This window comes from Sorex araneus, chromosome 11, assembly GCF_027595985.1.
Source record: "Sorex araneus isolate mSorAra2 chromosome 11, mSorAra2.pri, whole genome shotgun sequence".
NCBI classification, from domain to species: domain Eukaryota; kingdom Metazoa; phylum Chordata; class Mammalia; order Eulipotyphla; family Soricidae; genus Sorex; species Sorex araneus.
The window spans coordinates 23,387,179-23,415,139 of NC_073312.1; the positions used below are offsets into that span (position 1 = coordinate 23,387,179).

At 56.7% G+C, this 27,961-nt stretch overlaps 2 protein-coding genes across 2 annotated transcripts; both read left to right on the forward strand.

Moving 5' to 3' along the window:
* The first annotated feature begins 4,070 nt into the window (after positions 1–4,070).
* On the forward strand, positions 4,071–7,460 carry LOC129399376 (calcium homeostasis modulator protein 2-like). Its single transcript, XM_055119195.1, has 2 exons — positions 4,071–4,601; positions 7,014–7,460. The coding sequence occupies exons 1-2, from the start codon at positions 4,071–4,073 to the stop codon at positions 7,458–7,460; spliced, it is 978 nt and encodes a 325-aa protein (XP_054975170.1).
* A 3,544-nt stretch (positions 7,461–11,004) lies between these two features.
* LOC129399377 (calcium homeostasis modulator protein 2-like) lies at positions 11,005–13,756 on the forward strand. Its single transcript, XM_055119196.1, has 2 exons — positions 11,005–11,535; positions 13,343–13,756. The coding sequence occupies exons 1-2, from the start codon at positions 11,005–11,007 to the stop codon at positions 13,754–13,756; spliced, it is 945 nt and encodes a 314-aa protein (XP_054975171.1).
* The last annotated feature ends 14,205 nt before the right edge of the window (positions 13,757–27,961 follow it).

The window sequence follows — 27,961 nt, forward strand, 5'->3', positions numbered from 1 at the left end:
CACAGTTTGCAGCCGGGCGATGCAGAGCTGTCTGGCTGGGGGTGCTGAGGGCCAACTCCACCCCAGCCACTTCGGACCCGCTCAGCTTTCCCTGACTGGCCCACTGTGTCTCAGCTATTAGGGTGACTGCTCATCTGCACAGTGGCCGTGGTGGTGTTCCTGATCAAGTGCCTCAAGGCCTGCTGCTCCAAGCTCGGCTACCACCAGGAGGACTACAGGGCCCAATACCTCGCCAACAAGGAGCAGCTCTTGCGACGCACAGCCGAGGCGCACTCGCTCGCACTGGCGGCCAACAACGTGAAGCAGTTCCTCGGCTTCGTGGCGTTCGACGAGAGGGAAAAGGAGCTGATGGCCAAGTTTCCAAAGCAAGGCACACAGTTGATTGTACCGTGGAAAAAAATCTCTGGCAGCTCCCAGTACCAGGAGTTGCTGGGAATCCCCCTCTACAGCCTCCTGCACAAGTGGGCCAACAGGCAGTTTCTCATCGACAAGGATTTCAATATGACCCTACTTCCCCACCCTCAGCCCCAACTTGCGGCCAGCCCAACCTCCGACCATTGAAGCACCACCCTTTCTCCCAAACCACCGGCTCTGGAGGAAGAATGAGGTTCAGCGGTATGGGGTGTGGAGGAGAGGGCAGCGGACCTGGCCGCCCCTGAAGGACAGGCCTGTGGGCCTGATGGAACACCTGCAGTATGGGGCAATGGCTCGCCAGGCTGAGCTCAGGCTTCGCAAGCAGGAGCCCTGGATGCAACCCCAGCCCCAAGTTTGCCCAAAGATCACCTGGGAGTGACTCCCGAGCACAGCCCCAAGAAGAACCCCGGTAGCCAAAAACCTCCAGAACCCAACTGCAGCCATGCTCAGGGCCCCTCTCCACACACTCGGACAAGCCTAACCCTAGTGGGAACTGGCAGGGAAACCCAGGTATGCGGGAACCCGTGACGAAGATCTCTAAGCGTGCTCCAATCGGAAATGGGACTCCTCCCCCAGCTCCCGAGTTTTCCAGTAGCTTGGCAGTGACACCCACAAACTGAACTGCCCCCGAACCCACCACGTGCCATGTAATCTCATCAATGGCCAAGATCCAGAGACTACAGACTAAAGCTCCTGGAAGAGAGAGTCGCCGAATTTCCTAATGTGGTACAAGACCTCTTATACTCTAACTCACTTATATACCAAAAGTAGCACATATTTGTTTGGTTTTAACATACTTGATTGTATTCTTTTATATTCGGACTTAAATGGCTCCAGAATGAAATACAACAAACTTCATACACACTCTTCTTGTGGTGGGAAGGTAACTCGGTGGTGGGATTGGTCTTTGAATATTACCTGCAATAAAATATTATGAACTAGTTTATGAAAATAAAATATCTAAAAATTGTAAAATAAATAAATAAATAAGCAAACACTGGCTGGAGAGATAGTACAGCGGGCAGGGCTCTAAGATTAGCGTGTGGCTGGCCGGGGTTTGACACCCTGGATCACATATGCCAGGGGTGACCCCTGAGCCAAAAAAAGGCAAGGAGTCAGCTGGGTGTGGGCAAAAAACCAAAAGATAACACCCTGCTCCAACTTCTTTCACTGACGCCCTCAGAGCTCAGGGTCCCACATGCTGAAGTTCCCCTCCCAGCACTCCTGAGATCTGGGCTCTACTTCTCCTTTGGTTTCTTTGAGGGGGGAAGAGGCTGCACCAGTGGTGCTCAGGGTTTACTTCTGGCTTGGTGCTCAGGGGTGGCTCCGGGAGATGCTTGTGGAATCCTGCAGGGTGAGCAGCACTGAGGACCGGACCCCAGGACTCCTGCAGAACCTGTGCTCCATCTCTTCCAGCCATCACACAGTTCCCAGGCCCCAGAGTGCTGGCTTTTGTTTGTTTTCCCTCCAACCTAGATATTTTTGTTTGTTTGTTTTTCATCTTCGGGTTTCACCTAGCATGGCCCAGGGCGTATCCTGGCTCTGTGTTCAGGGATGACTCCTGGCAGGTTGGCCCCATGCAAGACAAGTGTCCTAACCGCTGTACAGCCCCCTCCACCGAGGTCTGAAGCAGCACCCGAGTTAGCTGACCCGAGTTAGCTGACCTGAGAGTCACCCTGCAGGCAGCAGAGTCCCCAATCCCTCCCTCCTGCCCCCTGCTCCCAGCTCCTCCCCGCCCCTTGCCCTGCAGATTCCCACTGTGGGGGCTGACATCCTCTTTCCGGACTGAAACTTTCTGAAGTGATCAGGCTCCAGCACAGAAGCAAAGCAGGAAGGCGGAGGACAGCGCCTCCAGCCCCCACCCCAGCAAGCCTCTTGTCCAGGAGCCCAGAGAGGACAAAGCCGCACGCCTGAGGCCCACAGCTGCTCTGGGTAAGCAAGGCGCCAGCCCTGGGTGTGAGTTTCCCCCGGGCAGAGTGGGGCTGGTCCCCACTCCCGTCTCCCAGTCTCCCATCCCTCCTGTAGTTGTTGGCAGAGTCTGGGGGTGCCCCTCCCTGGCCCGGCTGTAGGCTCAGAAGGCGGCATGGTCACCCCCATCATGGCCAGAACTCTGGAGCCCTATTTGGGCACTTTGCACCCAGAGTCTGCGCTCTCGGGAACCTTAAAGCCAAGAAGGGCAGAGGCAGAGAGAGGGCTGGGCGCCTGCTCCCACGTCCCCACAAACTCCCTTCCTGGGGAGCAGGAACATGCCAGGATCCCTCCAGGTGAGGGTCAGATCTCTCCCCTCGCCTCTCCTCTCCTCTCCCCCGCTCACCCCGACCCCTAGCTCCTGGTACCCAGCAACCTTGGCCTGGAAGTCTTGACAGCTTGCAGAAGGGGCACATGTAGAGGGGGGCCCCCTGGGGTGATACTGGGCAGATGTCCCACCTGTCTGCTGCCCGCACCCCTCACGCAAACCCAGCTCCTGCCTGAGGACTGTGGCTTTAACTCACAGAGATAGAGAGAATGATGGGGAGATAGGCCACACCCTGGGCCCGGCTCAGCCCTGTGGGTGGTGCCTGGGGAGTGAACCCCAGAGAACCCTGTGTCCTGGGCCCAGACTTCTTGTCACTGGCAGGCTGGCGGGCCTGTGCTCAGGGTCCAGTGCTCAGGGCTGCCGAGTTGGGAAGAGAAATTGGAGGAGAGAAGGTTCCTTAGGGTCTACGGGTGAGCAGAGACTGGCGAGATGGAAAATTCACTTCACCTCACCACTCAAGGCTCCTGAGATGCTGCTCAAAGGTCCTGCCGGGCACCTCCATGTTTGCAGTTTGCAGGGGTGGGCGCTGAACCCTGGTCTTTACAGGGAAGAGGCCTGAGCTCTGCCTTGGGCCACATCCCCCACCACAGGCTCCAGAACTTCCTGGGAGTATTTCCTGTTCTTCACAATGGGGAACATGACCCCTTCCGCCCACTCTGACAATCATCTGGAGCCCAGGCAGGAGAGAGATGCGGGGGCCATGACCACGCCTCTGCACTCCCTCCCTGGCCCTCCCGCCTCCCTCAGAGGACAGGGGCCCAGAGGAGATGCCCCAGTGGGCGGGAGCCCGGAGCCACCTGAGGCCCCCAGGAGGGCAATGGTGCCCAGGACTCTCCCCAGCGCCACTCCACAGCACAGGGTCACCTCCCCCCATCAGGGCGCAGGTCCCCTCCCCCATCAGGAAACTGGCCCAACAGACCACTGCCCGGACCCAACCCGCAGTCCGAAGGGAAATGAGCGTCCTGTTGCTGCTGGCAGGCCACGGGGCCCTCCTCAGCCCCCAGGAAGAAGGTGGAAAAAGCCAGGAGGTCTGAGCATCCGAGGTGAGGGCCCACAGCTCTGCCCCTGAGAGGTCACCCTGAGGACACTGCCCCTTGTCCTCGAGTCTGGGGGCTGACAGCTCACCAAGGGGTCCCGAGGATGAGGAATGATGGCTGAGTAGGATGTGGGCCACCATCACTGCCCCCTTGTCAGCCTGACCCCAGGGGCTGTCCCTGGGGGTTGGGTTCAGAGCAACATTCTTCTGCTTCCTGCTGTCCTACAGGAGGTGCCCAGCTGCCACCGGAGTGACCAGCCCGGACCTGCTGCAAGGTGCCTGCCAGCCCGCACTTCCTCCTCGTGCAGCCCCTGCCCTGACACCATGGCTAACCCCATCACCCACTTCCTTTCGCGCATTTTCAGGAGCAAGGATTTGGTGACATTAAATGGGCTGGTGGCCCTGGGCACCACGGGGGGCCAGGAGCTCTTCTCCTTGTTGGCCTTCCAGTGCCCGTGCTCACCAGTTCAGAACTTCTGGTATGGGTTAACGGCCACCTTGGGGCCCGCCTTGTTGCTCTTCTTCATCAGCATCATCCTCAACAACCAAACCAGGAACCTGGTAGACTGGTGCCGGTGCTTCAGGACCAAGAAATGCCCAGGCATCCTATATTCGATCGTGGGCCGCGCAGCCGTGGCCCCCCTCACCTGGTCTTTCATCTCCCTGCTGCGCGGGGACGCCTACGTCTGTGCATTCAGCGAGTTTGTGGACCCGTCCTCGCTCACGGCTGAGAACGAGAGTTTCCCTCTCTCCCACGCCACGCAGATCCTGGCCAGGTTCCCTTGCGGGGAGAGCCCTGACAACCTGTCGGGCTTCCGGGAGGAGGTGAGCCGCAGGCTCAAGTTTGAGTCTCAGGTAAGGCTGTGCTGAGGGATGCTCATCCCTTCCCTGGGAGGTGGCGGGCGGCTCAGTGCCAATCCAGTTCCTGGGTTCCCGTAATCAGTGGCAACCGTTAAGCAAGATTCTTAGTGTGGTAAGAATCATTTTCTTGGGGCTGGAGCAATAGCACAGAGATAGGGCGTTTGCCTTGCACACGGCCGATGGGGGTTCGAATCCCTGCATCCCATATGGTCCCCGAGCCCTGCCAGGAATAATTCCTGAGTGCATGAGCCAGGAGTAACCCCTGTGCATCGCCGGATGTGACCCCCCCAAAAAAAAGCAAACAGAATTGGGACTGGAGTGATAGCACAGTGGGTAGGGTATTGGCCTTCCATGCAGCCGACCAGGGTTTGATTCCCAGCATCCTGTATGGTCCCCTGAGCACCACCAGGTTAATTCATGAGTGCATAGCCAAGAGTGACCCCTGTGTATCGCCAGGTGTGACGCCAAAAAGAAAAAAAAAAGAATCATTTTCCCATTTCAAATAAGAGAGTTTTGTTCATTTTTGCAGTGCTGGGGGTGGAACCCAGACACACACATGCAAGGACGGTGCTCTATTGCCAAGTCTTTTCCCAGCTCCTCCAGATAAGAATTTTGATGTATTGGGTCTTGGTGAACCTCAGCAGACCCCATGAATGCTTAAAACTTAACTCCAATCGTTTAAGTTAGGGAAGGGAGTGAGAAGAAGAGGGAGGGAAAAAGCCAGGGATTCAAAGGGAACAGGAGCAGAGGGGAGAGAGTAGGGGATGCCCCAAGGAAAAAGCTGATTTACACACTCAGGCTGGCATGCGGCTGCCCAGTTGGGAGGCTCCCCGTTGGCTCACAAAGTGCCCCAAACTGCCCCGGCTTGAGGTTTTCCATGCAGATAAGAGTCTGTAGTGGGGACCAGAGTGTTAGTACAGCGGTGAGGGTGCTTGCCTTGCACACGGCAGACCTGAATTGGGCATCCCATATGATCCCCAGAGCACCGCGGGTGTGACCCAAAAAGCAAAAACGAAAGCAGAACAAATTAGTCTGTGGTTAGGGTCTTGTCAAGGGCAGAGGTTGGGGGAGTCTTCTTGCAGCTCATCACAGCCCTAGTTCCTGCTGGCACCTCTCTCCTGGGCCACCACCTGTGCCAGCCTTGTCTCACGGGGCCTGTGTCTGCACCACAAAGGGGCCCTTTCCCGGGCCCAGGGCTCCGGTAGGGCTGGTGATGCTGCAGCTTTGGAGCAGCTCTCCAGCCTCTCATGCCCGCCCACAGTCTCCCCTGCACGCGGGCCCCAGTCGGGCAGTGAGAATTGAGGCATCTGACCCCACCTGCCGACACGGACAGGTCTGTCTGTGGCAGAAGCCGCTGCTTTAGATCCCATCTTGGTCCTATTGTCTCTGAGAAATTCGTCTCCTGCTCCCTCCTACCTTCACCTTGGCTTTGCTCCGAGGCAGCAGAGGGATAAATAAATGAATGAATGAACGGCAGAGTAAAGGAGGGTGCCTGGTGGGGCCTGAAGGGACAGAGAGGAGGCCGGGGAGTGACAAGGAGGCACTGACCTAGTGTGGGGACATGGCAAACGCCAGTTGTGGCTGGGGACAGTAGAGGGGCCAGGGTGCAAGCCTGGTGTGCACCCAGCCCGATCTGGTTCAATCTGGCACCACACGGTCCCTAAGCACAGCCAGGGACAGCCATGGAGGCTCCCAAGCATCACTGGGTGTGTCCCAGGTGTCACTGGGGAAAGTTGGTTATCACCTACCCTGCAGGGTTCGGGCAGCACCACAACCCTCAGGCCTTAAGGCTAAACTGTGAGCCAGGTTAGCTGAAGTATCACCAGTGACCCAGATTGAACAAACACACACACACACACACACACACACACACACACACGCACACACACACGAAGCTACAGTAAAGTGGAGCGTGAGCAGCCCAAGAGATGGGTGTGGAGACACAGGAATGGGATTCCGTTGCTCAGAGCTGTACAGGGCCAAATGGAGGGACACCCACCCCAGGAGTCTTTGAGACAAGCATGAGGTAATTTTTCTATAAGATAATGAGGGTGAGGAGGAAGCAGGCATGTAGGGGCTCCCAGTGGGTCTCTGGAGGCTTCCCCGAGGTGGCATGGGACTGAGTCTCTCTGTCTGAGCCAGACTTGGAGGCTGAGATGTGGAAGGAGGCCCTTGGGTGGGGGGAGAGGAAGGCAGCAGGGGTCTGCAAAGTCTAAGCACAGAGCAGGTGCTAGAGTGAGGGCAGAGGGATGGATTCCCGCTGGGAATGCTGGTTTCTCCTTCAGGGGCAGAATTTGCAGCCGGGCGATGCAGAGCCGGCTGGCTGGGGGGTGCTGAGGGCCAATCCAACCCAACCGCTCCAGACCCCCTCAGCTGCCCCTTTCCCTGACCGGCCCTCTGTCTCAGCTATTAGGGTGGCTGCTCATCTGCACAGTGGCCGTGGTGGTGTTCCTGATCAAGTGCCTCAAGGCCTGCTGCTCGATGCTCGGCTACCACCAGGAGGACTACAGGGCCCGCTACCTCGCCAATGAGGAGCAGCTCTTGCGACGCACGGCCGAGGCGCACTCGCTCGCACTGGCGGCCAACAACGTGAAGCAGTTCTTCGGCTTCGTGGCGTTCGACGAGAGGGAAAAGGAGCTGATGGCCAAGTTTCCAAAGCAAGGCACACAGTTGATTTTACCATGGGAAAAAATCACTGGCAGTTCCCAGTACCAGGAGATGCAGGGCATCCCCCTCTACAGCCTCCTGCACAAGTGGGCCAACAGGCAGTTTCTCATCGACAAGGATTTCAATATGACCCTACTTCCCCACCCTCAGCCCCAACTTGCTGACAGCCCAACCTCCGACCATTGAAACACCACCCTTTCTCCCAAACCACCGGCTCTGGAGGAAGAATGAGGTTCAGCGCTGTGGGGTGTGGAGGAGAGGGCAGCGGACATGGCCGCCCCTGAAGGACAGGCCTGTGGGCCTGATGGAACACCTGCAGTATGGGGCAATGGCTCGCCAGGCTGAGCTCAGGCTTCGCAAGCAGGAGCCCTGGATGCAACCCCAGCCCCAAGTTTGTCCAAAGATCACCTGGGAGTGACTCCCGAGCACAGCCCCAAGCAGAACCCCGGTAGCCAAAAACCTCCAGAACCCAACTGCAGCCATGCTCAGGGCCCCTCTCCACACACTCGGATGAGCCTAACCCTAGTGGGAACTGGCAGGAAAACCCAGGTATGCGGGAACCTGTGACACAGATCTCTAAGCGTGCTCCAATCGGAAATGGGACTCCTCCCCCAGCTCCCCAGTTTTCCAGTAGCTTGGCAGTGACACCCACAAACTGAACTGCCCCCATCCCCGCCACGTGCCATGTAATCTCATCAATGGCCGAGACCCAGAGACTACAGACTAAAGCTCCTGGAAGAGAGTCGCCGAATTTCCTAATGTGGTACAAGACCTCTTATACTCTAACTCACTTATATACCAAAAGTAGCACACGTTTGTTTGGTTTTAACATACTTGCTTGTATTCTTTTATATTCGGGCTTAAATGGCTCCAGAATGAAATACAACAAACTTCATACACACTCTTCTTGTGGTGGGAAGGTAACTCGGTGGTGGGATTGATCTTTGAATATTATCTGCAATAAACTATTGTGAACTAGTTTATGAAAATAAAATATCTAAAAATTGTAAAATAAATAAATAAATAAGCAAACACTGGCTGGAGAGATAGTACAGCGGGCAGGGCTCTAAGATTAGCGTGTGGCTCACCGGGCTTTGACACCCTGGACCACATATGCCAGGGGTGACCCTGAACCAAAAAAAAGGCAAGGAGTCAGCTGGGTGTGGGCAAAAAACCAAAAGATAACACCCTGCTCCAACTTCTTTCACTGACAACCTCAGAGCTCAGGGTCCCACATGCTGAAGTTCCCCTCCCAGCACTCCTGAGATCTGGGCTCTACTTTTCCTTTGGTTACTTTGACGGGGGAAGAGGCTGCACCAGTGGTGCTCAGGGTTTACTTCTGGCTTGGTGCTCAGGGGTGGCTCCAGGAGATGCTTGTGGAATCCTGCAGGGTGAGCAGCGCTGAGGACCGGACCCCAGGACTCCTGCAGAACCTGTGCTCCATTATTTCCAGCCATCACACAGCTCCCAGGCCCCGGGATGCTCGTTTTTCTTTGTTTTTTCTCCACCCTAGATTTTTTTTTGTTTAGTTTTTCATCTTCGGGCTTTACCGAGCATGGCCCAGGGCTTACCCTGGCTCTGTGTTCAGGGATGACTCCTGGCAGGCTCAGGGGATCATCTGTGGTGCCAGGGATTGAACCCTGGGTTGGCCCCATGCAAGACAAGTGTCCTACCCGCTGTACAGCCCCTTCCACCGAGGTCTGAAGCAGCACCCGAATTAGCTGACCCGAGTTAGCTGACCTGAGAGTCAGCCCTGCAGGCAGCAGAGTGCCCAATCCCTCCCTCCTGCCCCTCTGCTCCCAGCTCCTCCCTGCCCCTTGACCTGCAGATTCCCACTGCGGGGGCTGACATCCTCTTTCCGGACTGAAACTTTCTGAAGTCATCAGGCTCCAGCACAGAAGCAAAGCAGGAAGGCAGCGCCTGCAGCCCCCAGCCCAGCGAGCCTCTTGTCCAGGAGCCCAGAGAGGACAAAGCCGCTCGCCTGAGCCCCGCAGCTGCTCTGGGTAAGCAAGGCGCCAGCCCTGGGTGTGAGTTGCCCCCGGGCAGATTGGGGCTGGTCCCCACTCCCGTCTCCCAGTCTCCGATCCCTCCGGTCGTTGTTGGCAGAGTCTGGGGATGCCCCTCCCTGGCCCTGCTGTAGTCTCAGAAGGCGGCCTGGTCACCCCCACCATGGCCAGGACTCTGGAGCCCTATTTGGGCACTTTGCACCCAGAGTCTGCGCTCACGGGAAACTTAAAGCCAAGAAGGGCAGAGGAGAGAGAAGGCTGGCGCCTGTTCCCGCGTCCCCACAAACTCCCTTACTGGGGAGCAGGAACGAGCCAGTATCCCTCCAGGTGGGGGTCAGATCTCTCCCCTCGCCTCTCCTCTCCTCTCCCCCGCTCGCCCTGACCCCTAGCTCCTGGTACCCAGCAACCTTGGCCTGGAATTCTTGACAGCTAGCAGAAGGGGCACATGTAGAGGGGGGGCCCTGGGGTGATACTGGGCAGATGCCCCACCTGTCTGCTGCCCGCAACCCTCACGCCAACCCAGCCCCTGCCTGAGGACTGTGGCTTTAACTCACAGAGATGGAGAGAATGATGGGGAGACAGGCCACACCCTGGGCCCGGCTCAGCTGTGTGGGAATGAACCTCATAGAACCCTGTGTCCTGGGGCCCAGACTTCCTGTCACTGGCAGGCTGGGGGGCCTGTGCTCAGGGTCCAGTGCTCAGGGCTGCAGAGTTGGGAAGAGAAATTGGAGGAGAGAAGGTTCCTTAGGGCCTACGGGTGCACAAAGAATAAGGTCAGCAGAGACTGGCGAGATGGAAAATTCACTTCACCCCTCCACGCAAGGCTCCTGAGATGCTGCTCCAAAGTTCCTGCCCAGCACCTCCATGTTTGCAGTTTGCAGGGGAGGGTGCTGAACCCAGGTCTTCACAGGGAAGAGGCCTGAGCTCTGCCCTGGGCCACATCCCCCACCACAGGCTCCAGAACTTCCTGGGAGCATTTCCTGCTCTTCACAATGGGGAGCATGACCCCTTCCGCCCACACTGACAATCATCTGGAGCCCAGGCAGGAGAGAGATGCGGGGGCCATGGCCAGGCCTCCGCACTCCCTCCCTGGCCCTCCCGCCTCCCTCAGAGGACAGGGGCCCAGAGGAGATGCCCCAGTGGGCGGGAGCCCGGAGCCACCTGAGGCCCCCAGGAGGGCAATGGTGCCCAGGACTCTCCCCAGCGCCACTCCACAGCACGGGGTCACCTCCCCCCATCGGGGGCACAGGTCCCCTCCCACATCAGGACACTGGCTCAACAGACCACTGCCCGGACCCAACCCGCAGTCCGAAGGGAAGTGAGCGTCCTGTCGCTGCTGGCAGGCCACGGGGCCCTCCTCAGCCCCCAGGAAGAAGGTGGAAAAAGCCAGGAGGTCTGAGCATCCGAGGAGGAGGGCCCACAGCTCTGCCCCTGAGAGGCCACCCTGGGGCCACTGCCCCTTCTCCGCGAGTCTTAGGGCTGACAGCCCACCGAGGGGTCCCGAGGATGATGATGATGGCTGAGTAGGATGCGGGCCACCATCACTGCCCCTTGTCAGCCTGACCCCAGGGGCTTCCCCTGGGGATTCGGTTAAGAGCAACATTCTTCTGTCTCCTGCTGTCCTACAGGAGGTGCCCAGCTGCCACCGGAGTGACCAGCCCGGCCCTGCTGCAAGGTGCCTGCCAGCCCGCACTTCCTCCTCGTGCAGCCCCTGCCCTGACACCATGGCTAACCCCATCACCCACTTCCTGTCGCGCATTTTCAGGAGCAAGGATTTGGTGACATTAAATGTGTTGGTGGCTCTGGGCACCACGGGGGGCCAGGAGCTCTTCTCCTTGTTGGCCTTCCAGTGCCCGTGCTCACCAGTTCGGAACTTCCGGTATGGGTTAATGGCCAGCTTGGGGCCCGCCTTGTTGCTCTTCTTCATCAGCATCATCCTCAACAACCAAACCAGGAACTTGGTGGATGGGTGCAGGTGTTTCAGGACCAAGAAATTCCCATGCATCCTATATTCCATCGTGGGCCGCGCAGCCGTGGCCCCCCTCACCTGGTCTTTCATCTCCCTGCTGCGAGGGGACGCCTACGTCTGCGCATTCAGCGAGTTTGTGGACCCGTCCTCGCTCACGGCTGAGAACGAGAGCTTCCCTCTCTCCCACACCACGCAGATCCTGGCCATGTTCCCTTGCGGGGAGAGCCCTGAGAACCTGTCTGGGTTCCGGGAGGAGGTGAGCCGCAGGCTCAAGTTTGAGTCTCAGGTAAGGCTGTGCTGAGGGATGCTCATCCCTTCCCTGGGAGGTGGCGGGCGGCTCAGTGCCCATCCAGTTCCTGGGTTCCCGTAATCAGTGGCAATCATTAAACAAGATTCTTAGTGTGGTAAGAATCATTTTCTTGGGGCTGGAGCAATAGCACAGAGATAGGGCGTTTGCCTTGCACACAGCCGATGGGGGTTCGAATCCCAGCATCCCATATGATCCCCGAGCCCTGTCAGGAAAAATTCCTGAGTGCATGAGCCAGGAGTAACCCCTGTGCATCGCCGGATGTGACCCCCCCCCCAAAAAAAAAAGCAAACAGAATCGGGGCTGGAGAGATAGCACAGCGGGTAGGGCGTTTGCCTTGCATGCAGCCGACCCAGGTTTGATTCCCAGCATTCCGTATGGTCCCCGGAGCACCACCAGGTTAATTCATGAGCGCATAGTCTAGAGTGACACCTTTGTATCACCAGGTGTGATGCCAAAAAGAAAAAAAAAAAAGAATCATTTTCCCATTTCAAATAAGAGAGTTTTGTTCATTTTTGCAGTGCTGGGGGTGGAACCCAGACTCACACATGCAAGGAAAGTGCTCTATTGCCAAGTCTTTCCCAGCCCCTCCAGATAAGAATTTTGATGTATTGAGTTTTGGTGAAACCCAGCAGACCCCATGAATGCTTAAAACTTAACTCCAATAGTTTTAGTTAGGGAAGGGGGAGAGAAGAAGAGGGAGGGAAAAAGCCAGGGTTTCAAAGGGAACAGGAGCAGAGGGGAGAGAGTGGGGCATGCCCCAAGGTAAAAGCGGATTTACACACTCAGCTCAGGCTGGGATGCGGCTGCCCAGTCGGGGAGTCTCCCCGTTGGCTCACAAAGTGCCCCAAACTGCCCCGGCTTGAGGTTTTCCATGCAGATAAGAGTCTGTAGTGGGGGCCAGAGTGTTAGTACAGCGGTGAGGGTGCTGGCCTTGCACACGGCAGACCTGAATTGGGCATCCCATATGGTCCCCAGAGCACTGCGGGTGTGACCCAAAAAGCAAAAAAGAAAACAGAACAAATTAGTCTGTGGTTAGGGTTTTGTCAAGGGCAGAGGTTGGGGGAGTCTTCTTGCAGCTCATCACAGGACTAGTTCCTGCTGGCACCTCTCTCCTGGGCCACCACCTGTGCCAGCCGGGTCTCACGGGGCCTGTGTCTGCACCACAAAGGGGCCCTTTCCCGGGCCCTGGGCTCCGGTAGGGCCGGTGATGCTGCAGCTTTGGAGCAGCTCTCCAGCCTCTCATGCCCGCCCACAGTCTCCCCTGAGCACTGCCAGGAAGAGCACTGGAGGCACTTCGAGCATCGCTGGGTGGGGTCCAGGCGTCACCGGGAAGCCTGGCCACCCCCAGCTCCACAGGGTTCAGGCAGCACCACATCCCTCAGACCCTGGTCAAATACTCAGATCTGCACAGGGCCGAATGGAGGGACACCCGCCCCAGGGAGCCTTTGAGACAAACTGAGGCGATTTTCCAACAGGGTCGTGAGGGTGAGGAGGACGCAGGCATGGGGGAGCGCCCAGAGGGTCTCGGGAGGTGGCACGGGACCGAGCCTGGCAGTCTGAGCCAGACTTGGTGGCTGAGATGCAGGAAGCCGTGGGGAGGCAGCAGGAATCTGCAGAGTCGAAGCAAGCGCCTGTGCCCGGGAGAGAGGGCAGAGGGACCGAGTGGCGCTGGGCATGCCAGCTTCTCCTTCAGCCGGGGAGTCCGGGCCAGCCGGCTGGGGTGCGGAGGGTCAGCCCCACCCTGGCCGCTGCAGCCCTCCTCAGCCGCCCTTTCTCTGACCAGCTCTTCGGGTGGCTGCTCATCGGCTCGGTGGCCATCCTGGTGTTCCTGACCAAGTGCCTCAAGCACTGCTGCTCCCCGCTCCGCTACCGCCAGGAGGCATACTGGGCCCGCTACCGCGCCAACGAGGACCAGCTCTTCCAGCACACGGCCGAGGTGCACTCACGCGTGCTGGCGGCCAGCAACGTGCAGCGCTTCTTCGGCTTCGTGGCGCTCAACAAGGAGGATGAGGAGCTGGTGGCCAAGTTCCCCGTCCAGGGCACACAGCCGCGGCCACAGTGGAACGCCATCACCGGCGTCTACCTGTACCGGGAGAACCTGGGCCTCCCCCTCCACAGCCGCCTGCACAAGTGGGCCCAGGGTCTGAGTGGGAAAGGCACGGCCCCCGACATGGAGGTGGCCCTGCTGGCCCCCTGAGGCCCCACCACCCCCTGCACTGCGTCTCGGGGTAGAGTGAGGCGAGAGGCCCAGGGTGTGGCCTCCTCCACCACCAGGAAGTCCCTGGTCACTCCCAGAGCGAGTGTCCCGAAAGCTTGGACCTGGTACCAGGGAATGGAATGTTTTATTCCTGAAGGCCCGGGCTGCTGGCTGGCCTCAGCTGTGACTGACCCGGCCTGAGCAGGGAACCCGCAGGGAACCCCAGTGGGCAGGACCCTAGAGGATTGCGGGGAGCAGGGATGTGTGGGCGTGGCAGAGGCCCTGTCCCCTCTCCTGTCCCCTCCCGCAGAGCTGGCAGCCCTGCCCAAAGACAAAACTGGGGCTATACCATGGACCCACGCCCTGCAGCCCCCAGCAGGGAGACTGGCCCCAGGCTGCTCTTCGGGGAGGGTCCCCAGGGGAGACGTGTCCAGCTGTTGTGAAACAACCACACCTAGGCCCTGCTCCCCATGTCCCCTTCAGGATGCCCGTCCTGGCCCCACCTTATAGCCCCGACACAAGGGCCCAGGACCATGCTGGGCTGAGGCACCGCCAGGGATGGCCCCTGGCACGACTCAGATCCCAGTCGGGGTTCAGGCCCCAACCTGCGCCTCCGCCCGGGACACAGGCAGCTGCTCCGGGAGCACGGGGCGGCCTCGGAGAGGGAACAACAACGAACTGACGCGTGTGCAAAAAAGACAGAATTCATTCTGACCCCGCCGGGGTCTCCCCGGGGTGCCTCCAGGAAGCCCCCTTAAGTCCGCCGGCCCCCGGCTCAGTCCTCTGGCACGGGGCTCCGGGCCTCCACGTACTCCAGCGCCTTGGCCTTCACGGCCTGCACGGCCGTCTCGGTGCCGGGCTGCTTCTCGTAGTCCAGGTAGCGCTTGAAGAAGAATTTCATGCGCTTGGGGGCCAGGCTCAGGTGAATGACCCGCTCGAAGATGTCCCTGTGGGGAAGGGCGGGCACTGTTGGCCTCCAGGCTCTGGGCACCAGGCCCTCCTGTGGCCACTCCTACTATGTCAGCATTAAAGACGCCCTCGGCGGGACCCATGGCAGGGCAGGAGGAGGCGCTTGCCTCAAGAGCACTGATTGGCTTGTTCTGCAGTTTGAGGCCACACCTGGCGGTTATCAGGGGTTACTCCTGGCTTTGTGTCCAGGGATCACTCCTGGTGGACCATAAGCAGTGCTGGGAGTCAAACTCAGGTCGAGTGTGTGTGAGACAAGCATCTTCCCCCCTGGACTATCTCTCTGACTCTCATAACCCATTTTTACAAAGACTTAGGGAAACCAAGCCACTCTCCAGGGCCAATAAGTAAGCACCGAGGTCCAGTCCCCTGAAGGTCTGAGTCCAAACCCTGGAGATGCCGTGACCCCGGGGTGGGGAGGAGCCTTTCAACAACCCCTCCCTGAGTATTCTGATGGCTTCCAAAGCCAGCTGCCCCCCTGTCTGAGAACTGCCTGGGACTTTGACCCAGGGCCCCGTGAACTAGCCTGGGAGTCATCATCATCACCATCATCATCATCATCATCATCATCATCATCATCATCATCATCATCATCATCATCATCCCATTGATCGTCAAATTCCTCGAGCGGTCTCAGTAATGTCTGCTTTCGTCCTAGCCCTGAGATTTTAAAGCTTCTCCTTACTCGTCCTTCCCAACGATGCCGATGCCACATTGGAGGCTCTTTCAGGGTCAGGGGAATGAGACCCAGCATTGTTACTGCATTGGGCATATGAATACACCATGGGGAGTTTGCGAGGCTCTCCCATGTGGACAGGAAACTCTCAGTAGCTAGCGAGGTTCTCCCAGAGGGAGAACTAGATTATAAGCTTCTAGACCGCATGCTTCCAGGAGCTTGGTTTTAAGTCTGAGGTCCGTTGGTGGGATTACAATGCACCGGGGGCAGTCCCTGGGTGTGACTGCCTAGCTACTGGAAAATGGGAAATCTGGGCAGAAGAGGCCCAGTCCAAATCTGAGCAGGCTTGGAGGTCTCAGCCTCGGGTCCCACACACCTGGGTTCCTCTGCCGGTACCTTCATGCATGAGGTTCATCTGAATGTGTGGAGAGGGGCCTTGAGCATGGCTGTGGCTAGGCTCTGGAGGTCTTCGGTCGTGGGAGCACTGCTAGGGGCGGGGAGGGAAGCTGGAGCCCACTCCCTCTGAGGGGCCCCGGGGAAGACAGCCAGGAGCACAGGCAAGAGAGTCTCTAGCCAGGGAGTACAGGATAAATTCCAGTAAGGGAAACAGAATAGATTCCAAATCAAAGAGACATTCCCCAGCCGCCTCTTTCTCTCATAGAATGGGGCGGGGAGGGGAGGGCCCACACCCAGTGTTGCTCAGGGGCTACTCCTGGCTCCGAGCTGGGGAATCACTGCACAGAGCCAGCACCTTGACCCCTGGCTATCTCTGGGCCCTCTCATAGATGTTCTGAGTGACCGTTACTTGTGGAGAGTCTTTCTACGGATCCATCAAGCCCAGAGACCCCAAGCGTGTGATTAGTGTGTCTACATACAACCTGGAAACGTCCTTGTGGCCACAATGCAAAGGCCAGTAGGGTCAGCCAGCGCCTCTCCAGCAAGTAGGGCCCCATCAGCTCCAACACCAGGCGTTTCTCCGTTCCTGCTGGCAGTGATGGCTGGCTCCCGTCCCCCTCTCCCCAGAGGAGTCCCAGAGGTTCCTGTGTGTTCCACCCTTCACCCACAGGCGCCTGGCAGGGAGGGTGGGCTGCTCTCCTAGGGAGGGGAGCCTGTGGACAGTTCTCTCTCAGCAGCTTGAGGGGCACTGTCCTGCCAGCCTTCTCCTCCCCCTTTCCTGCATTTCTCAAAAATCACCACTTGGGGGCGTGAGCACTCTATGCGACTCGGCCACTACCCAGGCAAACTAGGAAGGGTGGCGGGCGGCCTGGCAGTTAGTCAAGGCCCTAACATCAATACCAGTCTTTTGCTCTTTCGAAATATCAAAGAGCTTCCTAGGTAGGAGAGAGATCTTTCTAGCTGCCCTGAGCGGCGAGCGACTTCACTGTCAAGAAAACCTTGAGAGAATGGGGCTAGAGAGACCGTGCAGAGGGTAGGGCGCTTGTGACCAGCATCCCCGAGCATAGGGTCCCCGAGCACCACCAGGAGTAATTCCTGAGTGCAGAGCCAGGAGTAACCCCTGAGCATTGCCTGCGTGGCCCGAAAAGAAAGGAGAGGAGAGGAGAGGAGAGGAGAGGAGAGGAGAGGAGAGGAGAGGAGAGGAGAGGAGAGGAGAGGAGAGGAGAGGAGAGGAGAGGAGAGGAGAGGAGAGGAGAGGAGAGGAGAGGAGAGGAGAGGAGAGGAGAGGAGAAGAGAAGAGAAGAGAAGAGAAGAGAAGAGAAGAGAAGAGAAGAGAAGAGAAGAGAAGAGAAGAGAAGAGAAGAGAAGAGAAGAGAAGAGAAGAGAAGAGAAGAGAAGAGAAGAGAAGAGAAGAGAAGAGAAGAGAAGAGAAGAGAAGAGAAGAGAAGAGAAGAGAAGAGAAGAGAAGAGAAGAGAAGAGAAGAGAAGAGAAGAGAAGAGAAGAGAAGAGAAGAGGGGAGGAAGGTAAAAAGAAAATAAAGTTAAGAGAGGAGAATAAACCCCTCTTCCACCTCTGAGATGTTCCTTTCTGTGTCTATGTGACTGGAACCACTTTTCTACACTGCACCTGAGACAGGGCCTGTGACAAGGTCAGGGTCCTCTCCCCGCCCCAGCCCCCTGCTCCCGCCCTCATTAGCCAGACCCTCCAAAGAAGGGTCATACTCACCTTCCCAAACTCACTCCGGGGACAGAGAGGACCCCCCAAACTCAGTCTCAGGGGGTTACTCAGAGCACTGCATTTCACGGGAACAACACCCTCAGCACAGCACAGGGGCGCAGGGCAGCCTTGTCGCTACAAGGCCACTAAGGCAGTCAGTCCCCAGCATGGCCCGCACACACTCAAACGGGCCTCGCAGCTGGACACCCCCTCAGTCGGCATCTCCCTCACACTCCTAACGCCTCTGGCCCAGGGGGGGCCTCGGAGGCCTCCTGGCTCTACGGGCAAATCACCCCGACTGGGCATCTAGGCAGAAGGAAAACAACCCTCAGTGTCAGCCAGCCCGACTCCTTCTGACGCGGGCCTCGGTCCTCTGGGGCCCCCACCCCAGCTGAGGTGGTGCTCAAGAGAGCAAAGCCCCTCCTCTCCCCTCCTCTCTGCATGGCCGCACCCCGCCTCTCGCGGCCCAGCCCTCCAAGGAACTCAGGACAGGGGATCTGGGCTGGGAGGGTTTCTCCCGAGGCCCGAGTCCCCTGGGCCCATCAGCCTTCAGGCCCTGGAAGTGTCCCAGCTCTCTTTAGCTCCCTCTCCATGTCCCCTCACACGGGCCTCTCCCTTCCCTGTGCCCCTCACACAAACACACACACACACACACACACACACACACACACACACACACACACACGCAGAGTATCTCAGAATTGGGGAACATACAGAAGAGCAGTAAAACCCAGGTGCCTGCAGCTTGCCCCAGAGAGGGAGGGGTGGGGTCTGAGAGCCTGTCCACCTGTTTCTCCTGGGGCCAAACTGGTGGTGCTCAGGGTGAGAATTGCAGGCAGCCACTGAGAACGCTAACTTCCTCCACACACACTCAAACACACACACACACACACACACACACACACACACGTGCACATACACCCCCACACACGCACGCACATACATACACCCCACCCCATGACCCAGGACCCCGAGTGTCTGGCCCCCTGCTACACTGCCTCCCCTCCATGTCTTCGTCTGCGCTGGCACCCGGGCCTGGCCCCTGGCCTTCGCTGCCAGTGCTGGCACTGGGTCTGACGTCTCCCCCAGACCCTCTAATCCAGGAGCCCCTCCTGCCTCCTCCAGCTTGACAGATGCTGAAATCGAGACTCAGCAGAGCCAGATGGTGCTGACCAGGGCAGAGAGCAGAAGTCCACTCCGTGAGCACCTGGGCCTTCCCACACCCTGAATTTGCCTGTCCCCCCCTCCCCGGCCTCCTCCAGGACAGGGCAGGGCCCATTTGCCTGGAGGGGCTTTGGTGGTGGTGGAGCCGCGCCTCACTCAGGGCCAGAGAGGAGCCGCCTTGGGCAGCCTGGGTGGGAGACCCGCCTTGGCCGGCCTGGGCACCCGGACTGGGGGCGGGGGCTCCTCTTGCACCTCGGGCCCTTGCTTGGAAGACCCGCAAGGCCCCTGCGGGCCCAGACTCCCGCGGCCATGGACAAGCTCCGCCTGCTCTTCCAGCACTTCCAGGCCAGCTCGGAGTCGGTGATGAACGGCGTCTGCCTGCTGCTGGCCGCCGGCACCGCCAAGCTCTACGCCTCCCTGGACGTCCACTGCCCCTGCCTGGCGCGCTACAACGCGGCCTACGGCCTGGGCCTGCTGCTGGCACCGCCCCTGGCGCTCTTCCTCTGTGGCCTCCTCGCCAACCGGCAGTCGGTGCTCATGGTGGAGGAGTGGCGCCGGCCCGTGGGGCGCCGCCGGAAGGACCCCGGCATGATCAGGTGCGACCCCCCACACCCAAGTTCCAGGGCCCTAGTCCGCACCCCCCACCAACTGCACGGGCTCCCAAACCCCCAACACCACCGCCCTGTAGCTCTAGTAGGGGCTCCCCCACCTACTCACCCTCACAAACACGGCCAGGGCACCCCCCTAAGTCTCCGAGGTCCCCCCGCACTCTGCAGAGGATGCTGCAGCCCTCTTCTTATGGGGGTGCCCACCCGGCAGTGCTCAGGGCTGACTCCTGACTGCGATCGGGGATCACCCCCACTGGTTCTCAGGAGGTCATATGGGGTGCGGGAATCAAACCCGGGTCTGGTGCGGCAAAGCAAGCGCCCTACCTGCTTGTTTGTCGGGGGGGACCCCATTAGTGCTCAGGGCTTGCTCCTGGCTCTGTTCTCAGAGGTCACTCCTGGCAGGCCTCAGGGAACCGTACGGGGTGCCGGGGACTGAACCTGGATCAGAACATGCAAGGAAAGCGCCCTCCCTCCCTGCTCCATGATTGTTCTAGGCCCTGCATCCATCCCTTGGCACCCCCCAAGTGTGGAACCTCCTGCCCGCCAGGACACACCCAGCCCTGCCGCCCCCTCCCCCAGCCCTGCAGCCCACCCGGCACTGCAGATCTCCTCGCTGCTGGGGTCTCCTGACTTTGGTTTGGTGTTTGGGCAGTTCTGGGTGCTCCAGGGTCACTCCTGTGGGTGCTCGGGCCTGGGGCCGGGGTCTCGCGTGGCGTCAGCTCCCCACTCCTCTCCGGCCAGGTACATGTGCTCCTCCATGCTGCAGAGAGCGCTGGCCGCCCCGCTCCTCTGGATCCTGCTGGCCCTTCTGGACGGCAAGTGCCTGGTGTGTGCCTTCAGCTGCTCTGTGGACCCTGAGAAGATTCTGGACCTGGCCAACATGACCTCCAGCCAGGTGCAGCTCTTCCTGGCCAAGGTGCCCTGCAAGGAAGATGAGCTGGTCAGGGACAGCCCTGCCCGAAAGGCCGTGTCCCGCTACCTGCGGTGCCTGTCACAGGTAATTCAGCCTGCCCTCCCGGGCCTGGGGTGGGCTGAGGAGGGACAGTTATGTCCTGGGGGGCTTCACGCCGGAGACATGCAGGCGAGGAGTGGGAGGGTCCTGAGGGTCCTTGTTCAGGGCGGGGTTGGAGGTGCAGGCTCTCTGCCGTGCATGTGGACAGCAGGTGTCCACCCCCTCGGCCATGCTCCAGGACACTGCAGAGACACAGCTCTGTGCTTGTGGAGGGTCCGGGAGCTGCCAGCTCGTGACCATCACTCCGGGCGGGAGGGTACGTGTGAGGGAGGGGAGGCCACACGGCATCAGCTCCAGCCTCAGTTCCTCAGAATTCCCCTCACCCTGCCACCGGATGGCTGCTCCCCTGGCTGTCTCCCGTGCGACCGTCACCTCAGCTCCCAGCCAGAACCTCAGTTTCCAGGGCCCCCAAGTTCAGGTTAGGGGTTCCTTTCTCTGAACTCCCATGTCCCTTGTATATTATATCCATCCACAAGACACTTTGACATGCCCATATTTCTGCTGCTAATGTGTGACCTCTGTGGGCAAAGACTGGGGTCCATTATCTCCATCAAAATACAGAACAGGGCATGCTCAGAGGGGGTGATACATAGGACCCAAAAGCTGGGTGGACATATAGGTGGGGCAGGTGGATGGGTGTGTGATGGTTGGTTGGATGGGTGGGTAGACGGAGGGATGGATGGATGAGTGGGTAGATAGATGGATGGATGGGCAGTAGTGCAGGAAAGACAAAACTCAGGCTTTCAGCTGAGCCGCAAATAAAATGACTAACAAGAGTAAAACTAAGCAAGAGAAACGTAAAGCTAGGAATGTAACTAAAAGCAAAGGCTTAATATGCTGACGTCTGTAGTGTCTTCAACAAAGAGTGGCACCTTTAGAGAAAAGACGAGACAAACAAGAGCAGCTCTGGGTTTTGAAAGGCAGAAACTGCGCAGAGGTAAACGCATTAGAAAACTAGCGGGGTGGTTTCTCTGTTGCTTGCAGAGTAGTGGGGGTTTAGGGTCACACCGTGCAGTGCGCCGGGGCCATTCCTCGCTCTGTGCTCAGGAGCAACCCTGGGTGGTGCTCAGGGGACAAGAGGTGATGCTAAAGATCAGTCTCAAGTTAGCCACAGGCAAGGCAGCACCCCTGAGCGTCACTCCCGCCCCATGAGCTGCTGCTTCACTAAGAATCTCCGGGAGAATTTACAACCTGACTCGAGGTGAAAGGGGGAAAGGTAGAACTGTTTCAGTGTTTGCTGCTTCTAACCATGTTTGAAATACTTTGCCTGGATTTGGGTTCTGGTTTTCGTTTGGGGACCCCACCTAGAGGTGTTCAGGGGCTCTTTACAGCTCAGTGCGGGGGTCACTCCCAGTGTGCCTGGTGGGCATGCCGGGGTCCCACCCAGGATCCCATTGCAAGGCATTTGTTCCAGCCCATTCAGCTCCCTCTGGCCCCTTCCCATCAGTTTTATGACAAATAGGAATATTTGGGGGTAACATTCTGGTTTCCTGTTGGGGGAGACGGGGAGGTAAATGGTGGGAAGATGGAGGGCTGAATAGAGATGCGGAAGGAAGGATGAAAGAACAGAGATGTGAAGGTTGAGAGAACAAAAATGTCTGAATAGAAGGACGGGGAGATGTTTGGGGGATGGAGCCATGGTTGTAATGGAGCGATGGTTGAGGGATGGGGTGATGGTTGGGGGGTGGGAGATGGTTTGGGGATGGGAGGATGGCTGGGGGATGGAGGATGTTTGAGGGATGGTTGATGGTGGGGGTGGGATGATACTTGGGGGATGGGATGATGAATGGTCAAGGTTGGGGATGGGGATGGGGGATGGTCAGGTGTAAAAAACTAAAGCTCACTGAGGGGAGTGTGCACTCGCAGGCTCTTTCGGTGGCTCTGTCTCACTGCCCGCGATGGTGCTCTGGAACCACCGTGTGTGGCTGTTGGTCAAGGGCAGGCAACGGAAGAAAGAAGGCCAAACTGGTTGCTCGATCAGTTTATTTCGTTCTCTTTCTCTGCTTCTCTCCCGGTTCTAGATATCTCTCTGAATCTTCCTCTATCCCCTTTTTCTGTCTCTCCTGTCTTCTAATCTGTCTATTGTCTCCTTCGCTTCTGTGTCTTCCCGTGCATCTTCTGTGTCTTCTCTTGTGTCGTCTTCTTCTGTCTCTTCTGTCTTCTTCCTCTGTCTCCTCTGTCTTCATCTGTCTTCTTCTGTCTCTCCTGTCTTCTTCCTCTGTCTCCTCTGTCTTCTTCCTCTGTCTCCTGTTGTCTTCTTCTGTCTCCCCTCAGTGCCCCACAGTCTTAGTTTATATAGCAAATTACATAGGGTGGTGACACAAAGGTGGGTTGAACATTAATAAATCAATAAAGAGTGGTAAAACCATTTCTCGAGGATATTAACAAAACCTCATCTAAGGAAATCTTATCTAAGGAGATCCACTCAAGGGTGGAGGTCCAAACATGGGTGTATCAGGGTGTGAGCTAATAATCTGCTTAAATAGTTATAGAAAATCTACTTCTAATATTTCTAGCAATGTCATTCTGCATGAGCACAGTAAGAGATATAAAGTTTGGTTTTTCCTGAGGACATCTCACTATAGATTCCAGATCACAGTCCTCAGGTCAGGTTAGTCTTCCTAACCCCAGCAGGGTCCTAGTCTCATCGTTACCTTTGGATCATGACAGCATTTGTCATGACCATGCTCTCAACTTAGAGTTGAGTACTGTGGCACTTTGGCCTGGCCCATTTTGATGCCAGGGTAGCTTACAGCTTGCCCTGGGTCCATACCGTCCCTCGTCAGGACCCTGCTTTTGGAGTGCTGGAACTAAGGGCAACTGAGTCGAGAAAGCAATGCCCAGGGGTAAATATTATCGGAGTCAATCAACTCCCAAGTTAAAAGCATCATATTAACTGTCCTTCTGTGTCCATACAGAGAGGCCATTGCTTTAAGGTAAACTAAGCAAAAGACACTAAGTTACAGTACAAGTTCAGAGTCCTTAGAAGGATCTGATCTTCCAAGGTAACAGAATCTGATTAGGGAAAAGGTGATTAACTGGTTGGGAAAGAGGGTGCAGAGAAGAGTTTACAGATAAACAAAGGAATGGGAGTGTCTCCGGGAGAGTCTAAGCTTAAGCTCCCTGTGGTAAGGCTAAAAGGACAAGCCCCATGTTCTCCTACAGTCAGGGACTGGTGTTGAGACAATGGTTGGGGGAGGGCAGACTGGAGAGGACGTCTGATGGACAGATCGGGGAGGGATGGTTGAATAGATGAAGGAATGGGAGGATGGGGGTGGACGGGAGGGTGGGCGGAGGTGGCTAACAGGAGGGATGACGCATGGGCAGATGCGTCAATCTGCGGAAGGGCAGGCGGGATCCCTAAAGGAGAGGCTGCGGACACTCGGTGCTGCCCACTCGCCCTGTCTCGCTTGCCCTCCCACAGGCCATGGGCACCAGATATGGTGCTCCAGGCACTGCCAGGAGGGATTCCTGAGTGCAGAGCAGGAGTAAGCCCTGAGCATCACTGGGTGTGCGCCCCCTCACCACAAGAAAGAAAGAAGGAAAGAAAGAGAGAAAGAAAGAAAGAAAGAAAGAAAGAAAGAAAGAAAGAAAGAAAGAAAGAAAGAAAGAAAGAAAGAAAGAAAGAAAGAAAGAAAGAAAGAGAGGAGAGAGAGAGAGAGAGAGAGAGAGAGAGGAAAGAAAGAAAGAAAGAAAGAAAGAAGAAAGAAAGAAAGAAAAGAAAGAAAGAAAGAAAGAAAGAATGAAAGAAAGAAAGAAGTAGGACAGAAAGAAATAAAGAAAGAAAGACAGAAAGAAGGAAGGAAGGACAGAAAGAAAGAAAGAAAGAAAGAAAGAAAGAAAGAAAGAAAGAAAGAAAGAAAGAAAGAAAGAAAGAAAGAAAGAAAGAAAGAAAGAAAGAGAAAGAGAGAGAGAAAGAAAGAAAGAAAGAAAGAAAGAGAAAGAGAGAGAAAGAAAGAAAGAAAGAAAGAAAGAAAGAAAGAAAGAAAGAAAGAAAGAAAGAAAGAAAGAAAGAAAGAAAGAAAGAAAGGAAGGAAGGAAGAAAGAAAGAAAGAGAGAGAGAGAAAGAAAGAGAGAAAGAGAGAAAGAAAGAGAGAAAGAGAGAAAGAGAGAAAGAGAGAAGGAAGGAAGGAAGGAAGGAAGGAAGGAAGGAAGGAAGGAAGGAAGGAAGGAAGGAAGGAAGGAAGGAAGGAAGGAAGGAAGGAAGGAAGGAAGGAAGGAAGGAAGGAAGGAAGGAAGGAAGGAAGGAAGGAAGGAAGGGAAACAACAGCATGAAGGATAACAGGCAGGTGTGATAGACTCAGAAGCAGAACTCAGGGCTCCCTGGTATGAAGCCTGGAGTTCAAACCCCAGCAACACACACCACACACACACACACACACACACACACACACACACACAGTTCTAGGGCTCCCCCTTTTCATTCAATAACTGTAATAAAGTCCTTGGGAACCTGAGAATAATGCAATCCAACAACTTGTATTATTTTACTTTATTGATTTGTGTGTGTCTGTGTGTGTGTGGGGGGGTGATCAGGGACAGTGCTCAGGAGCTATTCCCAGCTGCTCAGGAGTGCTCCCTGGTAGTGCTTAGCAGACCATGCTGGGTGACAGTGATTGAACCTGGGTCAGCCAGATGCAGAGCAAGTGTCTAACCCCTGTACCATCTCCCTGGCCCTGTTGCTATTATTGACAAATAATGCTGACATTAGAATTCGCAGCAAACGTCTCTGAGGCCCGTGCTGGCGCCCTTAGCCCAGGTGGGTGTCTCTGCGTCCAGCTTCCTCCTGAGCACTGCCCCCTCCCCGAGTGCCAGCTTCCCCCTGTGGTTCAGTCCCGTGTCAGTCCAAGGCGGCCATCCCTGTGGCAGGATCCTTCTCCCCCTCTCCTGGGGAGCCCCCAACAAAGTCCTCCAGCAGTCACCAGCCTTAGGACCCCGGAGCCTTCGTTCTGTTGCAGCCGAGGGGGACAACTGTCCTCCCAGCCCGCCCCGAGCTTTCCACCCGGACCAGGACAGGAGAGAAAGAGCAGAACCGCTCCCTACCCCGCCCCTGCGCCCTCTCCCACCTAGCCAGGTCCAAACCCGTTTCTCCACCTCCCGCCTTGTGTATCTCTCCCTGAGTCCGTCACCCCTCTCAAATGGGACAACGGCACTGTCCACAGTTGTAGGGAGCCATGATGTAGGGAGCCATTTTACCTTACTGATCTTATCCTGTCACTATTTGTTTAATCACTAGCTAACCCCATGCCACACCTAGCAAAGGTTGCCACTCCTAATCTTACTGATCTTATCCTATCAACATTTGTTTATTACTAGCTAAATCCCGTGCCACACCCTGCATTTCTGTTGGGGGTCCTGGCACCACCTCCTCCCAACAGGGAGGTATAAAATACTGTAACTGCCATAGAATAAATGCCTTTTCTCCCTCCTCCGGGCTCTGCGTCTGTTCTTTCGGCTGCGCCCTACGAAGGGTTCTCCCTGCTGAACAGAACGAGACCTCCACATCGACTTCCACACCTGGCGCCCAACGTGGGGCTGTCGAATTCACGGAAAAAGTGAGTATTTCTGAGGGTCGCCTTTCTCTCGGCACACACCGTGGTGCGGGAATGGCCTACTTACCCTCTGATTCCTCCATCCCTACCTACTCCTGGGAATCCCCAGTTATTTGCATCCTTTGTGTTATTTGCATCCTTTGTATCGCTAATTTTATTTGGATCTTAAATGAGATTTTTAAGGCGAGAAAAAGTCAGCCATTTTCAGAGATTCAGCACCGTGTTTCCGAAATTGAGATTTTTTTGAGGAAAAAGTATGAGAGTTCAGAGGCTTCCTCAGTCTTTGGGGATGAGGCACCCCCCATGCAGGGGACTGACTTCTCCCGCGCAGAGGCACCTCTGAGACTTTATCCTGTGACTTCTGATATCCCCGATCCCTCTCCTCCGGAACTTAAATCCTTGCCCCTGGAGGACAAGGCTACCCAGGTAGATGAGGAGGAGAGGTGTAAGCTGGAGGACAAGGCTACCCAGGTAGATGAGGAGGAGAGGTGTCAGCCGTCAGCTCCACCACTCCATTATCTGTCCCATGACACTGCCTTTTTTAATCCCCCATACGCCAGTGAGGCACCCCGCCAGCTTGCCCAGGACACTGCTGCCTTAATAAGGCAGGTGGTTCAGGAACTAGTGAGTGCCCTGCAGCCTTCTACCCTCTCCCAAGAATCTAGTGCAAATTTGCTCTCTCCTCCGCCCTGCCACACTCTAGCTTCAAAACCTATGGCTGCCTTCCCAGTTACCAGGTCCCATTCTCGGGCCCCCAAATACCTCACCTCTGCCACGGCTCCACCTGATGATGATCCCTCAGACAGAGAAGTTGAGGAGGCCGATCAGCCTGAGGAAGGGGCACATTCCCAAGAGGAAAATTCCCCTCAGGACGTAGCTCCGCAGGCACCAATCCGCCAAAGCTACCGTAGATTGAAATTCGAAGACCTGAAAGATTTAAAGGCCGCTGTCTCTTCTTGCGGCCCCACTGCTCCTTTTACGCTTGGCCTTTTGGACTCCTTTTGTGAGGGATGGCTCACGCCGAACGACTGGTTCTCAGTCGCTAAGGCTGTCCTGAGTAGGGGAGACTATCTCTTGTGGAAAGCAGATTATTTAGAACGATGCCAAGAAATGGCGCGCCGCAACATCGAGGCAGGAGGCTCTTCCTCATCCTGGATCTTTGCTAAATTTCAGGGTCAGGCACCCTTTGATTCTAATGAGGTGCAGGCTCAATTTCCCCCAGGGCTACTTGCCCAAATACATGTGGCTGCCCTCCGGGCCTGGAAGGCACTTCCCTCTAAAGGGTCGGTGGTAACATCCTTAGCCAAGGTTCGTCAGGGAGCTAACGAGCCCTATAGTGATTTCATAGGGCGCCTCACGGAGGCGGCTGAAAAACTCATGGGAAACGAAGAGACAGATAATGAGCTGATCCGCCATTTGGCCTATGAGAATGCTAATCCCATCTGCCAGGCCACACTCCGCCCCTATAAGCGTGGGAAGACCCTCTCAGAATACATTCGGCTATGCTCCGAGGTTGATCCCACCACCCAAAAAATAGGGCATGCTATAGGGGCTGCCTTCAAACAGTTCTCTATTCAACCATCGAGCAGTCAGAACAAGCTGTGCTTTGGCTGTCGGCAGCCTGGACATTTCTTAAGAAACTGTCCCAATAAAAAATCGCGGCCCAGACCTAGAAGTCCTTGCCCTAAGTGCAAACAGGGTTTCCACTGGGCGTCAGAGTGCCGCCAGAAGGCCAGGCCGGGAAACTGGGCACAGGGCCAGCCCCAGGGCCCCCAGTCCACTCCCTCTCCCGTGTCTGGGGCACCTCAGAATCATGGGCCGTTCAACCCATCGGCGTCCAGCCCCCAATTCGCTCCCTCTCCCATGACCGGGGCACCTCAAAATCATGGGCTGTTCAACCCATCGGCACCCAACCCCTCTGCAGAGCCATCCCATACTCAGCCGGATTGGATCTCTGTGCCACCTCCCGCACAATATTAGTCAAAGAACAGGGTCCCCAGATAGTGTATGTCAACGCCTGTGGCCCTTTGCCATCTGGAACTTTTGGCCTAATTATTGGGCAAGGCAATATGCTTCCTCAGGGCGTGCAAGTACTCCCCGGGATTATAGATGCT